The sequence below is a fragment of the Phalacrocorax carbo genome, chromosome 13 (genome assembly GCF_963921805.1).
Source record: "Phalacrocorax carbo chromosome 13, bPhaCar2.1, whole genome shotgun sequence".
Classification (NCBI taxonomy): Eukaryota; Metazoa; Chordata; class Aves; order Suliformes; family Phalacrocoracidae; genus Phalacrocorax; species Phalacrocorax carbo.
This window is the reverse complement of record NC_087525.1, coordinates 9,610,721-9,628,438: the sequence shown is the minus strand read 5'-3', so window position 1 is coordinate 9,628,438 and position 17,718 is coordinate 9,610,721. Positions and strand designations below refer to the sequence as shown.

The window sequence follows — 17,718 nt, the reverse complement described above, 5'->3', positions numbered from 1 at the left end:
ATTGGATTTGATTAATGCTTGAAGTATAGATGAAGGCATTTTATGCTTCTGTATGAAATGAAATTTCATAGGCTTGTAATATGTACCTATATTTGATAATTAATAGAACTTATTTTCATGATGCCAATTACATATAGTACAATAGGTACTGAATGCTTGACCTGAGTACTAAATACTTCATAAGGAGACTGGGGGTGTGAAGCAGACAGAATAAAAGGATCTGTGAATGGTATCTGGGAGAGAATTTACATCTGAGATGATCCATCTGTTTTCAAACTGATCAACACAAAATAGAAAAAGGCAGACATTAAGAATGCTCAGGTTAAGGGAAAAAATGATGCCAAGCAGCCTGAGTGTGTGGATTTGTGAGCGGTCTTTTTCATATGAGGTGTTAGCAGCTGTGTAGATGTGCAGAAACAGGAGCTCAGATGCCTAGAAAAGGATTCATAACATGTATCCTTTAGAAACTGTGGCTGCTGGGTTTTTCTTCCAATAGAGACAGAAATTAAAAGAAAACGGGTTTTGGACAGAAAAAGGGAACTGTTTGTGTTTTGTTCTCCAAATATTCCAATTGCATCCAGGACACTGGGGAGTGTGGGTTAGGTTGGTTTTTAGAAAAGGAAGAGACCTCTTAATTACAATAATGTTTTTTGTCTTTGTCCATATGTATTTGCAGAAGCTCAGCATAATGGTTCCAGATACACACAGTGTCATCTTACTGTTAGAAAAGGCTTTTTTTCCTTGTAGCTCAGTATGTAACCTGCATTGCAACAGACTTAAACTGGTTTCCTGTATAAAGCTTTGTCTTTGACTTAATCTTGGCTTCTCTCCTGTAACTCCACATCTGTGAATGACTCATAACAAGCAGGGCCATCAGAAAAATACTGTGTACATTTTTATCCAAATCTGTAGGGGGTTTGTTTCTAATTTTTTTTACAGCCTTGCTACATTCTTCCCTCCCATGTAATGAATCATACAGTATCTGTATGCGTACCCAAAGAGAAAAGTGGTGGTGCATCGAGAGAAAGTCGAACACTAAACAAATAGACTTTCCCGAACCATCAATCTGCTGAGAGCAGAGCTTTTGTAATTTGCAGCTATCCTCTGTCAGCCCCTGGGGCACTTCTGATATGATTTTCCTTCCACCTGTTGGCTTTGGGGACAGAGTTGGATCTGCTGGGCACTGGCAGCAGGAGAGGTTCTGCCTCCTGAGGCACTTGATTACTTTTTTTGAGCCCTTGGAGCATCCAGTGACTCAAGAAGACACCTCTGCTGCAGAGCTTCTTAGAAAAATGCCAAGCTTTACACTTCTTACTTCTCTTTACTCTTACATGGATGTTTTGCCTCATTGCCAGATGAGTGACAGCGGAGGGGTAGCTCAATCAGCTGTCCTGTTCCTTTTGGAGTGTTTATTGTGGCTAGGCTGCAGGGAAGAGGAAAAATGGTAGAGCATAAAAGATGGGTCCTTGTCTTCCATTTCTTTCTCTCAGTAAATACCTTCCTAGGTGAGCAAGTCCCCAAATTCAGCCTGAGTTAAGTGCGTGTCAGCTCACATGCTAGTAACAAGGGAACTGTCTGAGGCAGGCAAGGTGAGAGCGTGGCTGTAATGGCTTAACCCTACTGGGCTGTTTGGATCTCTTCCCTTGTGTCAGGGACTAAGCATATAATAATGGACAAGTCGTTTGCTGGCATGAATAGCATTTCATTGTTGTGATGAAGTATTTTATAACAGTAGTGGATCCTATGGGATATTAGTGAGATTTTTCCTACAGCTACCAGAGCAGACCTTCTCCAGCTGTCTCCTCCAAAACTACCTCTCTTTGGATCATGGGTCAAGGGAATTGATGTTATCTAGACTGTGCTGAATGTGGGAGAGCGCTCTTGCTGACTTCGTGGCTGGCCACTCACTGCTTCTGTCAGTTGTGTGCCTACAAAGGGTTTGGAACAAATTAATACAATGTGAAATTGTTTCTGGCCAGCCTATCATTTTGACAAAAATTCCCAAATTTACTGAAAAACTGAAATGCACAAATGCCCTTTTAAGGAAGGGAGATAATTAACTAACTCCTCAAATAAAATAAAAGCTAAAATGGCACATATTTCCACATCTCAGTGGAGGTGACATTTCTTGATGTGACTCCACTTGGCATCTTTCTGGAGGGCAGCTGGGCCAATGAGTGTAGGAAGACTGAAGTCACAGATGCTTATTCTTATATATTTAGGTAGCAAAAATGTTTTATGAACGTTACAATGAATCATTCTCTTCCCTGTTCAGTACTGTACCCAATGTATTCTCAATGTTTTTGTCAAAACTGGAGTGAGCTACAGTGCATCAATGTACTTAAAGTTTTAATCAGGTTTCACTCACGCTAATAGCCATGGATCTTAATAAAACTGTTGCATTTTAAGTGGCAGTTTTTGATAATTCCATTTTTTGAAGTGATTATCGGTAGCACATATAGAAATTCTAAGAGAAGCTACAAATGGGTTGTTAAACTCAGCTACTACAATAGACACCAAAAAGCTGTCTTAATCATTGATTAAAATGGAAGAAAAATGTTGCTTATTATTAAAAAATCTGATTATAGTTATCTGGGAATCTCTTGGTGAAAATTATCAAAAGTTAGGTCTGTTCTTGAAACCTCTTCATAAAGTAAAGACCTCAGTTTGCCCACATCAAATATGTTCTCTAACTTTGTATAAGATATCTGGAACTTTAACAGTGTTTAAGTCCTGGTGATAACACAAGAAATAATTAAAATTTTAAGTCTTTAATTTATGAATGCTTACAGTAATGCGCCAACTGTTCTTGTTTCAGAAAAATATCCAGTATCTTTTATGACCAGCATCCCTCTAGTTGGGGTCCCCTGTCCTGATCTCCTTCTGCCTTTGAATTCTCATCTTTCTGATGCCGTGGCAGCTGGCTGCACTTTCTGCATGCATATTCTTCTATAATTCCAGCTTTTTACAATACAATTAAAGTGCTTACAAACTTTAAAGAGAATCTTTGCATGAGCTTCAGGCTCCTTATGCTTGAAGGTAAATCATAAGTCTAAAAAAAACCAAACCAAAAAACGTGAGTTTTTATTAGCTAAGGATTTCCAACAAGCCCACTGCTGCTTTGAGGAAGAGGGTCGTTGATGTAACTGTCAGTCACTGAAATCAAGAATTCAGAAGGGTGTTTTGATTAAAAGTATAGGATATATAGTGACTTCAAAAGAGAATTTTACTCTTTGGTTTATCTGGTTATCATTGAGCAACTGAGTATCCTAGAGGAAGAGAGGCTTTGGTTTCACCCTAGATTTTGGTGGTGAGAACAGGCTCTAGAAATGCTAGCATCAAACTAAAGAAGTTGGTAAAAGTTTGGATGAAGGAAGAGCAAGCTGTAAACTTAATCTAGAAACATCAGCTGGCATATCTACTCTAGGAAATGGCAAAAGTCTTTGACTGCATCTGAAGGGTGATGTAAGAGACTGTCAGGAATACCTCACCCAGGATGCTGAAGCGCAGGGTGGAGTAATAGACTTGTGCAGTGTTGGGATAGACTACCAGTAATAACTTCTGCTTTTTGGCCTCCTCCGGATCTATGGTTGCTGTTCTACCATGGTAATCCTAATCAAGCTGTGAAGGGGAAAGTTTTCTTACTGGGATTTCCATATGCAAGGGAAGAGAAGCAAAGTAATAGAGATGACAGGGTGTTTGGGGCTTTAATAGTGAACAAGTGTCAATCTGAGGCAGCTAATAGAGTAGTTTTAATCAGGTTATATGGTGGTGACAGCTAGTCAGTTTTCCTGGCTTTGTTCTTAAGAGTAGCTGGCAGGAAGCTATGCATTCACTTCATTATCTTCATTAAAATCTGACATCTTGTGCCATGCACTTGACTGTGTTCCATGTCACATAAGGAAATGTTCTGTGGTTGTGCAAATGAGCTAGACCCATGTACACCTTTCAAAGGAGAGATTTCTAACAAGGTAGAGGGGGCTTCCAAAGCAACCCCCGCTTCACAGCCTGCTTTCAAGCTGTGACTTGGCCATAAAAATAAATAAATAAACAGACTTTCTCTATGCAGAGATTTGGCAGACAGCTTTTTCCCTAGAGATAAATTTGTTTTGCAAAATTAGAAAAATCTGTTGTAGATCTAAAATTTACAGTTGTTATGTATTAGGCTATTGGTTCTGGATAAACTTATAATTATGCAACACTAAAAATACTGATGTAGGGGGAAAAATTGACAAGGCAAGTAGCCTTCAGTGTAACTCAATTCTTCCCCCCTCCCCGATGCTATTAGTCACCAAATCCATGGAGTCCTTATGGTAACTAGAAGCAAATCTCTAGGAATATTTGTTCAAAATCAATGTCTTTTTGGCCTTTAGAGTGTATATGTTTGGGGTTTTTCTTGCATTCTTTTTTGGCAACGTATGCAGAGGTAGTGGAAGTAAGCATAGTTAATTTTAAGCTTTCCCTTTTTGTCCGCACTGTTCTCTATTCATCACAAATGATGGATGGATGAAACTATGAATTTTGGTTGTAGGATGGTTTTAGCTAGTTGCCAAAATCTTAATTTTAATACAGCATGCAGGGGGAAATTATATTGAAAGAAAATATTTACTAAGTGAAAAGGCCTATATAGTCCTCATGATTCTGTATCTGAGAGTAAATGTGGGCTTAAGGGGAGAATGAAGAATATGAACATCTTACCTGTCTTTGTTTTATATGCACATTCAGGTGACATAGGTCTTGATTCAAGAAGCCTTATCCAGCTAGCAAGTAGTCCAGAAAGAGGACATAGACGCTGGGCTTCCAGGGGACTCATAGATGCTGTATTTCAACAGCAGGGTAAAAGTGTCCTGTATTCAGTCTACTTCTTTCCCGGAATTAGTTATGTCAGTCAGAAATTATAGCACATCTGGCCTCTTTATGGACAGCTTAGTAGCTTGTGTATCAAGTTCCTTCTAACAGAAGGAGATACAGTGGAATCCACCCAAAAATGTCCAGATATTTAACAGCCTATTTATTGTCATTTACTGAGCATGCTGAAATTAGTCCAATTCTTCTTTGGCTGCTCTACCAGAGGAAGAATGCTCCCATATAAACATTTTCAGTTTGTATCATGGATATATTTTTTTTGCCTGCATTGTTTTAATTTTTTCTTCCTCTAACATAATAAAAGGTGACACTCTTATTTTCACCTTTAGTCCAAGAGGCCTTTTGACAAAGGATATGTAGATATTGGGTAATTTTTGTAATATTTCACATATCACGTAGGTCCAAACGTGACAAATTAGTCACATGGTATATGGACAGGTATGTTTTTGGAACTTTTCTTGATTAAGTATGCCAGTAACTTCTTGAGTATTTTGGGGTTTGTCTTCACCCACTCCCACTTTCTGATATCTGCAGTCGACTTTGGCTTTACTCTGACCTGTCTGTGGTGAGCAACTTCAAAACCTAACGGTTGCTTTAAATATTAATTTAAGAAAATTTAAATGCCTGAATTTCATTCATTGACTCTTTCTTGGTCATATTTATGAAGCCACTAAGATACTGAGATTGATGATGGTTACTTCATGAAATTGATTACATATTCCTCTCACTTTATTATTTCTTATAACGTTATTGAAAAGCCAATTGAAAAATAGTACTCGATTGATTGTTATGCAGATTTCTTGCTTGTTTAGGCCTTGTTACATTTCTTGCCAGACACTTTCATTTTAGCTGAGTTTCTATCTAATGTCTTAGTTTCTCAGCTGAAAACTGGAAGTGAGACTAGCTATGTAATTACAAGAAAAACGGAAAATTGTTTTGTTTGGATTTGAACAAATTCAATTTAAGGTCAGATTTTTTTTTTCCCTGTAACAATGCGTCCTCTATCTTTTTGTTCCTAAAGGCACATTTTCAGCAATTTGGCTTAACTCTGTGGCCATTGGAGTGGAATTCTTTATCTTGGCTTGATATAAGCAAGCTTTCAGAGCATGTATGGGTTACTGACTTTGTGCACAGAAAAACAATCTTTTTGTCAGGTGGTTTCTGGTTCAGTGAAACAAGTTTTTGGTTGGGTGTTTTGTGTATGATAACCAGCTCGGTAACTTCTGAGAAATAATTCAGGCTTTCAATATGAATAAATGTCCATTTAATTTTAAGTATAATAATAAATAAAAACCAACATGGCTATGTAGCTAGCATGTTTCTATGGCAGTTTCAGGAAAATATCATACTTCATTAACATGAGGACAATCTCAACAGAAGTGTTATGAATTTCTCATTTAGTGGATAGGAAAGGTAAAGGATAACTGATTACTTACCTTCAGGTATTATTCTAGAGTTTCTTGAAATCCTGTTAAGTTGATTTCTCTTGCTAAAATTAAAATAATATCTAGTTATCTTGCCTGTTAGTGTTTTCAACAAGGGAATAATTTTGTTTCATCATAGCTGAAACCTGAGGAGCAGAACATGCTTTTATGTTCTAATAAATGTAATCTTTCAATGCAGATAGAAGGTTTGATACGAATCAATGTAAAGGCAAATTCACTAACATATATTACGTTGTGTTTTCAATAACTTCAAGAGTTTAGAAAATGAGGCACAAAGTTGGTGTATGAGATCAACACAAATTTAAAACAATACATTTACACTGATTAAATCTTGTTTATCTTGGGTTCGGTTCCTGTAAAATATGGCCTGTATTGTAACTTTTTTTTACAATTAAAACAACATTTGAAGTAAAAGTTCAAATTCATTTTTCCATGTGAACTTAGAAGAAATTACAATTGGGCTTTTTTTATGATTTAGTGATTAAGTAGACAAGCGGTGTACTTCGTGGGTACCATAATAGTTAACACCTGTTTCAACTGTTTTATATTTGTATTGGATGGAACCTCAGCAATCCAATATATCTTGAAAAGCAAAAACCTAATATAAAATACTTCATGGTATGGAAGAAATTATAATAAACAGAGTACAGATTAAAATATAAAATGCTTATTATGCACATTTACATAGCCTTTCGTCTGTATTTCTGAAACCAATGTTACCATTTTGTGTGAAAATAATCCTAGTTTTTGTGAAGGTCAGTTAAGTGACTATTCAATACTATAAAATAAATACTGTTTATAAGAAAACAGTATTTCCTGAGTGGGAGAGGTTGGCAGATATGAATCAATTTGTCAGTCAGAAGTCAGTACACTGTATTAATTACCATCTGGTCTGTGGCTTCTCTCAAAGCCCAAGAAGTGTGGAGTGGTCTCCTAAGGTGGGTGACCAGGCATGGCCTTCTAGAGCTCGTCTGGAAATCTTGTCAAAGCAGTGATGCTTTCCTATGTCTCATTAGAGACACCAGTAAGCGGTTGTCATTGTACATATTTAGTTGATTTCAAGGAGTACTTTTATTGACTTGGTAGCACTTTTGCTGTAGAATGCACTGCTAGACAGTTAACTGCTCTTCTCCTGCTTGGGTCAACTTTGTGGTGCCTGGCCCTGCTGGCGGACGAGCCTGGGGTTCTGGAGAAGACTTAAGAATGGATAACTTTGCTACTGCTCTTGAAGCTGGCATATGCCAGAGCTGCCAGCTAAGTGAGCCCCAAAGGTCGCCTTCCTTCTGACCTTCCCAGCTAAGACCGGGGGGGCTATTCTAGTAAATGAGACTTTTCTACCAAGTATAAAGCTAGACCACGTCCCTGCTGTGGCTGCACAGAAAGGGGTGCCATCAAACAGAGGAGAACAGCACAATGTGGAAGTGACAAGCAAAGATTTTTTTTTTTTTCTTTTGGGGCTGAAAGCCCCTTATAAAGCAAAAGTCTGTCTTCCACAAGTAACTACTTGAACTTGTCTTTTCAAAACATACTCACGGCAGCTGAGGGTAGTGGGGCTCATCTGTAGGAAGAAAGCTCTAAAAGTGTTTTTTTAAATCTCTGTTTGAAGAGCAGTTTAACAAGCCATTCAATAACTGAACTGCATTTATTGACATAATATTTCCTAAACCAGGATTAATGATGGTAACTTAATAAATGTATGCATTACTGTCACTTTTTAATGTTGTTTGTTACTGGTATGGTGTTTTGAAGTCATTAATTCTGCTTGTAAAGCCAGAAAATCCAAAACTGTCTATTAAAATCTGAAAGGTTGTTTCAAATTTACTGACCAGATGGGCTACATGGTGCCTCCCATGCAGCACAGGTACAGCATAGCCGGCCCCCTCAGCCTCCTGCAAAAGGCATGCCCTCTTGGGTGCCTGAGAACTTGGAAAGTTACTGCTTTTTGAAGAAAGTTTAGTTTCATATTAAAATTTCAATTAATATTAGTAAGATTACTAAAATCTGCCAGGGTACATCTGTCAGATGTAAATTTTGAGAGATTCTCAATATGATATTTCAGAGATGAGGTTTATTTTGAGAGTGGGTGTTAATACTCTCGGGAATTGTTTAGGAAGAACTTGAGCTTAGGATGCAATGACCTAGCAGACTTTTTTCTTAAACACAAATGAAACTGACATAAAAGCAAGAATTATCTGATTCGAGGTAAACATCAACTCTTACTAAATTGCAGCTCATTGTAGTGAGCACTATAAATGGTTGCCACTTTTAATGACTTGTGCATAAATTTCATAACTCTGGAGTGCTTCTGTTGCTCATTTCCCTGCAAAAGATGCTGGTTTTGTCTTGTTGTTTGAACAAGATTTGTTTAGCCTTTCAATTATGAAAGAAATGGATAAATTTCTCCTTGTGTTTGGCTACTCTTACTGTTTTCAGAAGTGCTCAAACTGGCTTTGCCTTCTTTGGAGAAGGAGAAAGGCTCAAGATAAATTCATGTGAATAGTGAATGTTTTGCATACATGTTTTAAACTTTCTTAAATGCAGGTACTTGGTTCACAGGTAAACATAGATTAAAATTTATGTGGTAGTGGGTAGCATCCCAAAAATCAAATTATTGATGAAATTTAATTATTCTTAACTGTAATTTCCTAAAAAAGCAAATATTAGGAAGATAAATAAAATAAGAGTAAACTAATATAAATGGCAGAAAGAGTTACATTAAGAGGGAGGGCAAAAAGAGGAAATAGCTGGAGACTAGCTAGCCAAAAAGGAAACAATATACTGCTTCTCATAGTTTATCTTCAAATTTTTAGGGATTTTTTTCTTTTATAGTGAAAGATGCCATCCTAAGTGTAACTCGGTACCCGAAGTAGCAATTCTGAGCACCTTTTCATTTTTTTAACTCAGTGTGTAATGGAAATGGTAATGACTAGATCACTGTAATATACGAGAACTATTTAATATGAAAAATTCAGAGGCACACCTTTTCATGGGTTAAATAGTGCTGCATCATGGACATGAAGCGACAAAATACTAATAAACTACAGTGTGGTTTTATTCAAGTGAAGAGCTGCTTTAAGGTATAGAGACCTTAAACTTCAGTGTCTTTTCCAAAAAAGCACCATGCAGTCTTCCCTGCTGTTTTATAGATATCGTGAGACCTGGCAGATGGGTTATCATAAAATATACCTTCTGTGCTGAATAGCTATAGTGAAAGACCATGTCTTTGTAGTATGGTGTAACAATGAAAGCCACTGATGATTAACTAAAGAGGTTGCTAAAGTGTCATTTGCCCCAACTTCACTTTTCTCTACACTGGTTTGTTTTTTCTGTGAACCCAGCTTAGGATGTTCTGATTCCCTTTTCCTTACTTCCTCTGTGCTTGGAGTCCATCTGTTGTGCCCTATAGTTGTTGGTGGGGCCAAGCTGTAGATCAGGTCATCGGAATGATTCAGCTTAAAAATCAACCTACAATAAAAAGCTTGGAATTCGCTTTGTCAGCATTCTGTTTAAATGTCCTGCAGAGCATCATTGTTATTATCTAAGCCATCTCTTGTTTGTATTCAGTTTAGAAACCGTGTATTTGCAGCTGGAACAATATCTGTCTATTCTCAAAACTGCAACTTCAGCCTCACATCTGTCATGTTCTCATCTCCAATTTATCTCCTGTACCCTCTGATTAAAAGCATGTTGGTCCCGTGTTTCGCTTGAAATAGTGTGGTGGTACTCGTTTCCCAAAAGTGTTTCATAGCTATTCCTGAGTTAATGGAAAACTTGTAAAACAACATTCATCTACGAAGTGGCTGCTGTCACAAGAAAGTTGTGTTTTTCTGTGAGTGTCTGCAGCTTGTAAAACTGAAACTAAGCTCTTCCCCAATTATTTCCTCTACTTCTAGAAAACCTTATTCTGATGAGACTTGCACCAGTTAATCTACTCTTAGAGGCTCTTGTAGGTTTTGAGGGCGAGGAGGGCTTTGTTTTCTTCTCTGACTTTTGGAATTGCAGAGTCTGGAATTGCTCTGCAGCAAGGTGACTGCTTGACAGGCTTCACTCACTGCCTCTGCTCTGACTACACTTCAGTCAAATAACGTGAACTTCTGAACCGTACTAGATAAAACTTCATAGTGTACGCTTTCTCCATGGTATTTGTTATTGATATTTTGAGAAGCCTATTTCAAATGTAGTGGCATTACTTCTTCTGGGGTAGAAAAATTTGTCTCTAGCCAGTATCTGGTTGGTTGCATTTGTTCTTAAATTGTGTTAGCTGAATTAATCTTAAGAGTTTGGGATTGCTTGTGTACTCAGAAGAGTGGGGAGAACCAAGTACCTTAAAAAGAGTTTTGAAGCCAGGGCGATGGGGTGAGCTAGAGGTTTGTTTTGTACATGAGAAATACAGAAAAGTCACCATGACAATGAGTTGGAGCACTCCAGTACCATTCAGGAAATTTTGCACTCGGGGTTCCTTTTTGGGGGAAATGGGAAATTCCATTCCAGGGAAAAGGAAGTTATCCTCCTCATCACTAGCTGGACCTATGGTGTTGTGAATTGGTTGCTAGGTCTCAGGTTGCAACACAGATAAGCGACAACATAAGCTATATGCAGTTGTAGCATTGTAAGTGCAATCACTTACAATTAGCTAAATATACAATAGTAGGTTTAAATACATGTGGGAGATAATCCAGGTCTTGCACTTGAGATCACAGAATTATATGATGGCTTCTTGTAAGCTGCTAAGCAGTGTTCTACAATGATGTTGTGTTCTGCCCTTGTGGTGGTGTCCGCGCTGTTTCTGAAAAGTACTCTGAAGTTTTTATACTTTGTTTACAGCCTACATGTATTTAGTTATTATTCATTCTTCCTTCTGTCAGCGTTTCCTTTTCTGTAAATACAAATGTCGCAGTTTGACTAGGACAGCCCTGGAGTACAGGGAGCACTTCAGTGTGCTGGCATGTGTTCCTCTGGCGATACTATTTGCCCAGCTCATCCTCTCTGAAGCTGCGGTCCTGGGCCCCCCCAGCCCATGCTTAGCCCTGGCACTGGGTCAGTTGGCACTCCAAGACATCTGTGGTGGATGCAAGGAGGGTGGCGTCTCTGTCCCTTCTTCACACCAATCCTACTTCGGGGAGATTGGTCTGATGGTGTTTCTCTTCATAAAGCCAAGATTTTCACCTTTCAGACTTCAATTTCCTAGGCTAAGAGGGGCAGGATTTAATAGTTTTCCCCTGCTTAACAAGTGCCTCCTTGCCCACAGTTGCCAAGTCCTACCAGTAGCCACGTTCAATGCCACTTTTAGCTTCCAGTATCTTTCTCGAATATCATTCTCACATGTTCAGATGTGCTCGTGCCTCTGGTTTGTATAATGGCACCACTTGTAGTGGAAGTATCTAGGCTTGCCTCTTGTTTTTCAGCTGCTCTGAATGTCGTAGCTCAAACATTGGCTGGTGGAAAGAACATGTTATAATTTCAATGAATAACAAGCAATTCAGAAAGGAATGTTTAACAGCACTAATAAGTGTTTAGATTTTTTGTAGCACTTTTTTCAGGCTCAGTAAACCATGAAGCAGTAGCTGTATATTCCACTTCAATATAAACAATAGCAGAATAGAGGAAAAAATAGTTTTAACATGATTCTGTTTATAATGCTTACTCTTGTTTTGATTCTACTTTTTAATCTTGATGCAGAAAATCTTGTGCCCTCCTAGCTTTCTTTTGATCCTCCTATTGGTAGGATTACATGGCAAAGTATGCAGTGTCAATAAATCATTAGACTTGCATGATCATATTCACTTTGTAACTAAAATATGTATCAGTTACTATACCTCTAGTATACAGATACAAACATCTTGGACTCCATTCCTAGCAAGTGACTTGCAAAAGGTTGTTCTGAGTATTAATCAGTTGTTGACAAATATTTATTGCATAAGAAATTATATAAATATGTATTCTATATAAATATGTATAAATATATGTATTAAATTATAACCCAGGTTTATGGCATGTACTTATTGATTATTTCTATATGTAAACCTGTAAATGTTTTCCTGTGTATTCAGTAACCACATCCCACTTCTGTTTTACAGCTGCTGCAGAAGGCAAAGGGAAAAGTGGGGAAGACTTTTTTCAGAAGGTAAGAAAGATATTTTAATTCTAAAACATAAATTGACTAGAAGAAAAATTATGCCCATTGTTCAATCATGAGATCAACTAATTAAACTCAATGTGCAGTTTCCACTGTGTAAATAAAATCTTTTAAAAATGTTGTTGTCAATGTGTTTACTAGCCATCAGCTGTGCATGGGATGTGATGAGAAATACATTATTTCGTGTGCGCTACTGCCATTCATGGACAGCAACTTAGTTATTCTGTAAGTGAAAATATGCATTATGAAAGATTATTTTGCTTAATAGCAGGGGTTCATCCAAAAGATGTTGTGAGGTGATCTGAAGGTTTTTATGTCTATGGATAAATGCTACATCCTGTTAGTGAAAAACTGACATGAAACTTATTGTGATATCATTGAAAGCACAAATATTTGGTTGAGAAATGCAAAGGCCTTTTAAGAAACAAATGCACAATCCACAGAGTGATTCAATAAAGTTTGTGGTTAGACAGAGGCACGGAAGGGCTGGAAAAATAGTCCTGCAGCAACTAAACTACAAAGACAAACATGGTCAAGAGTAATGACTTTAAAATTAATTTTGCAAAGCAACATGTTTTTTTCAAGAGTAGTGTGTAAAATATTATTTGAGTTATGTTAATGAAGATCTGTGTGCTAATGAAAACTATGAGTTGTTTTTTCTTCCTGTACTAAGAAAAGACAGTGCGAGCATCCATGCTGTATACTGAAATGCCTTGAGACTCCTTTTTGACTGACTGTCCGTTAAATAAGTAGTTTGCCATATTTTCCATGTTTTCTTCATATTTAAAAGTGGTACTTCTAAAAAGTCTCTTTCTAGATGTGAAAGAATACTTTAAATTTTCAAGCATTGTCAAATGCTTTGATGAAGGCTGGTGGGGAGGAGTATGTAACTGCCAAAATCTTGATTTATGTCAGTCAAGAGCAACATAATCTGAAGACTCCCAATAAGAGTTACTTTTCTGATTGTGGTGCTTGTGCTTAACTATCTAATATTAGTGTCCACAGAGGAGAGTGTGTCAATAATTCTGTCTTAGGATTTTATCAAAATGCATGGGGCACTTTCACTTGCTGCAGCAAAGCTAAGCCATGTGTTGTGGTTTAACCCCAGCTGGCAACCTGGCCCCACTTGGCTGCTTGCTCACTCCTCCCCGCAGAGGGATGGGGGAGAGAATTGGAAGAGTAAAAGTGAGAAAACTCGTGGGCTGAGATATAGAGTCTAATAAGGAGAGCAAAAGCCACATGCGCAAGCAAAGCAAAACAAGGAATTCACTCACTCCTTCCCATGGGCAGGCAGGTGCTCAGCTATCTCCAGGAAAGCAGGGCTCCATCATGTGTAATGGTTACTTGGGATGACAGACACCATTACTCCAAACTCCCCCCACCTACCTTCCTTCCTTCCTTCCCCCAGCTTTACGTGCTGAGCATGACACCATATGGTTAACATCCCTGGGGTCGGTTGGGGTCAGCTGTCCCAGCAGTTTCCCCTCCCAGCTCCCTGTGCCCCCCCAGCCCCCCGCTGGTGGGGTGAGAAGCAGGAAAGGCCTTGACTCTTCTCAAGCTCAGCAGTAATGGAAACATCCCTGTGTTTTCAACACTGTTTCCAGCACGAATCCAAAACACAGCTCCGTACTAGCTACTGTGAAAAAAACTTACTCTATCCCAGCCAAAACCAACACACCATAGTAGCATATACTCCATTCTACATGTGATTCATTTTACAACAAAGGTGTTTTCTCACACTTGCGGAAATCTGCCTATAGTTCTTGAAGCTGTAGACAAAATATTTCCTCTGTGTGGGATTGAGTGGTTTATATATTTGACGTGTATTTGGACGCTTGATTATTTACTGTAGATACCATATACCTTACAATACGATAGATATGATGTAGTTATTAGTGTGATAGCAAAAAATAGTGTTTTGGATTAAATAGGAAATTGAAATGTGCTAGAACATCAAGTATGCGAATAAGAGTACACTGCTTACCCATATCGATAACAGATATAGTGGCTATTTTGGCATTGATCATTATATAGGTACAGTGTGGATGCTGTGATAGGCTAAAGCTGCTTCACTTTGACTGGCATTTTTCTTAGTCTCATCAACTCTATAGTCCAGATTGCTGCAGTTTAAGTGCATACATACAATACTACAGCTAACAAAAACAGATGGAAACTATCTTCTTTGCGAGTTTTCTTTTGTTAAAAAAAAGTCTTTGGACAGTGGCTCATAGCTTACTCAGTCTGTCTGTGCAATTTCCTTTAATCAGGGTTAAGCTTTTTCCTTTCTCATGTGAAATAAATATGGCAGAGTTTCTGGAGGTAAAATGAAGACCCTTTTCATGTGTTTCAGGTTGTGTAGCGAAGAAGTGATTTGTAGCATTAGAAACACATTGCAACCTAGGGCAGCAAGATACTTTTGGAAACTTAGTATGAACTGGAAGCTATAGTAAATGTGTTTATATAGTTTTGAAAATGAGACTTTCTTCAGGGTGTTTTCGGTAGGCTTTTGAGTGGAATGGGGAGGGGAAATGCATAATTTAAGTGGTGCATCAAGAACTGAGGGTGTAGTTTGCATAAATAGTGGTAGTATATAGTATTTTCTGACAAACTACCCTCAATGTGCTGCAGTTATTGTTGTGTGAAAGGGGTGTGTGAAGGGAAAGAAGTTTTCATGAGTGCTGAAATGGCAGAAGTAATAAGGCGAAGATTCAAGAGGGTGATTCTGTGTGTCAAGACACTTAGACGAAGAGGGAGGAGAGAGGAGGCTACTACTGGAGGGAGTGAGACAATACTGACTTCTTGCAGATGGTTCTGTAAGTGGCTGCTGGGTCTTGCTTGGTGGCTGATCAATGGGGGACAGTACTCAGTTCTTTATTAGCTTGCCCCCAGGAGGAACAGAATTTGCTCCTATGCTATCTGAGCTGGGCTCTAAGTCAGGGGCTCAGCCTGGATTGTTAAGCTACAGGTAGTATTCTCTAATCAATCTGTCTTGGTTTTAAAGAAAGTTAATACAAGGTTTTGGTGCTAAGTAGTCTTACAGATATTCAGACATGTGACCAAGCACAACTACTTCCTTGTTTTTTTTATAATCAAGCAGATGCTCCGTGGATGTGAACTTGTCCTATCAACTTTTAACTTAAGTTTAATAATTACAATTCACATGTCAAAATGCATTACTTGACTGTTTTAGCTAAACAAGTGTATGTTCTGCACTTGCTGGTGGAGTCGCAGAACAAGCCCCAGCTCTTGGCTGCAAGGGGCAAATTAAGCTAATATTTCTGCCCTGTCACGGTGGAGAAGATCAAGTGAAGTGCCCCTTCCTCTGCTCCTGAATTAAAGTGAAAAGTAGATAGAAGGTTTTTTTGGTAGTGTCACTTTAAAAAATCTGAAGACTTCAGCATACTTTCTTCCAATATTTCCAAGTTTTAGTACTGCTTCAAAGGGGAGAAAACCTAACATAAGTTTTTTAAAATAAGATTTTTTCAATGTGGATTTTTGAAAGCCACTGGGAGCTGCTAATAATTTAGCAAGAAATAAGTAAATAATGTGATCGTTTTCTCTCTAGAGCTCTCGGATCTGCAGTTCAGTGACAGGCAATCTCAAACATGGATTGGTTTGCTGTTGTGTTACATACTAGTTATGTAAAAGATCCTTGTGGACCTTGGTCTAAATATTATTGTCCTAATTTATTCTGTGAGACTAATACATGATATGAAGTTATTACTTGTTCTTGATCCAAAGCCCATTTTCAGTCGATGGTGGAATTTTTCCACTGAGTTCCATAACATCTGGTTCACGCCTCATAGGCAAGCAAGACCCTTGGTAGACAAAGCCAGAACATTGTTCCAAGGAACATATATAATTTATGTAGCACTATAGATATGCATGGCACTCTTATATAAAATGTAAGAAGGTGGTGGGTCTCTGCCCTGAAGAGTTCATAATCCAAACCAGATGAGGGTCGGCCGTGTGGACAGAGGGGAATTTAATGCATCATTTCTGTTTGCTTTTAGTTCTTGCCTCATCAAGTCTTTTTTTTTTTTTTCTTTAAACACTTGGAAATCCTAGTCCTGATGATAATTTTTCATTCTGAAATTTCTCAGGGCAGGAGAGTACCTCTAGCCTTATCATGGGACTGTCAGCAGTATGGTGGGTGATAGGTGAAGGTTGTGGGTTTAGTAGAAGTTGGGTGGAGTTTTGGGCTAATGTGGGACTGCATCTGGGGACGGTAGTGACTGGAAATGATGCATATGTGGTGCTCTGCCCAAGTGCTTGACTCTAGGTCAGGTATAAGCTGCTATTTCAGCATAATTCAGTGTATTTGGTATTCCTGAAGGGGCTCCTCAGCTCTTCCCTTCCTGGCTTTCAAGAGTTTGTCTACAGAATTTGGTCATGTGGAAAGCACAATATGCTGCCAGCCAGCTGGAACTTGTGGGTTTTATTGTTTCTGAATGTTTGAGATTATTTAGGTTTTGTGGGTTTGGGGTTTTTTGTCAAAGAGAAATAGTGGTTGTAGGAATATACTTATTTGCACAATTGCAGATACTTAGACATTTTTAAGGTATCACTGGATTTAGGCAAAATGTGTGTTTAAATGCTCATGCTTCTCTTGACTGCAGACTCTGCTCTTTCCTGAAGAGGATGTAGTCATGCTTGGAAGTGTGAATATAGAAATGGACAAATGTTACATGTGTCAACCAAAAATCTCTTATGTTAATTATTAGGAGCTTAGGAGTATAAAGGAAGACTAGGGTTTTCTTTTTCTATTTTCTTTCCTGTCCTTACATGTAACTTCTTTGATCTGTAGCTTCTTATTTTGTTAAATGAGTAGCACCTTAAAAGACAGTGAGGCCATTTTGGAACTAATATTTGGTTATACCATCCTTTAAAACAAATTGCTCTTCCAGTATAGATACTGGAAACAGTAGCAGTAAAAGACTCTTTTGAAAGAACCACCACCCCCACCCCTTCCCCCCCCAGTTGTGATTATTTGAAGATGTGAAAAATAGGTATGTCCAACTGAATCTTTAATCACCTTTCTGCTAAATCCCTCTTCTGCATGCAGTAGTTGTTAATGAATGTACATTACCTTTGATTTGTTTAGGAGGCTCTGGCAGCAAAGGCAGCAAGGAAGCTGCCTCAAGCCCTCTTTGACTATCTAAGACAGTAAAAGAGCTTGTTTTGCAACATCCTGTAGTTTCACTTGTATCTCTGAAAAATGCCCCAGGTCAACCCAACAAACAAACCTTGTAACTTCTGCAAAATTCTGTT

The 17,718-nt window shown here is 38.3% G+C and overlaps 1 protein-coding gene across 1 annotated transcript in view; it reads left to right on the top strand.

Moving 5' to 3' along the window:
* Positions 1–17,718, top strand: part of BICC1 (BicC family RNA binding protein 1) — a 116,445-nt gene that overhangs the window by 27,361 nt on the left and 71,366 nt on the right. The window contains exon 2 of the mRNA XM_064464783.1: positions 12,389–12,435. Coding sequence (XP_064320853.1) covers positions 12,389–12,435 — 47 coding nt within the window. The remainder of the gene's footprint in view (positions 1–12,388; positions 12,436–17,718) is intronic.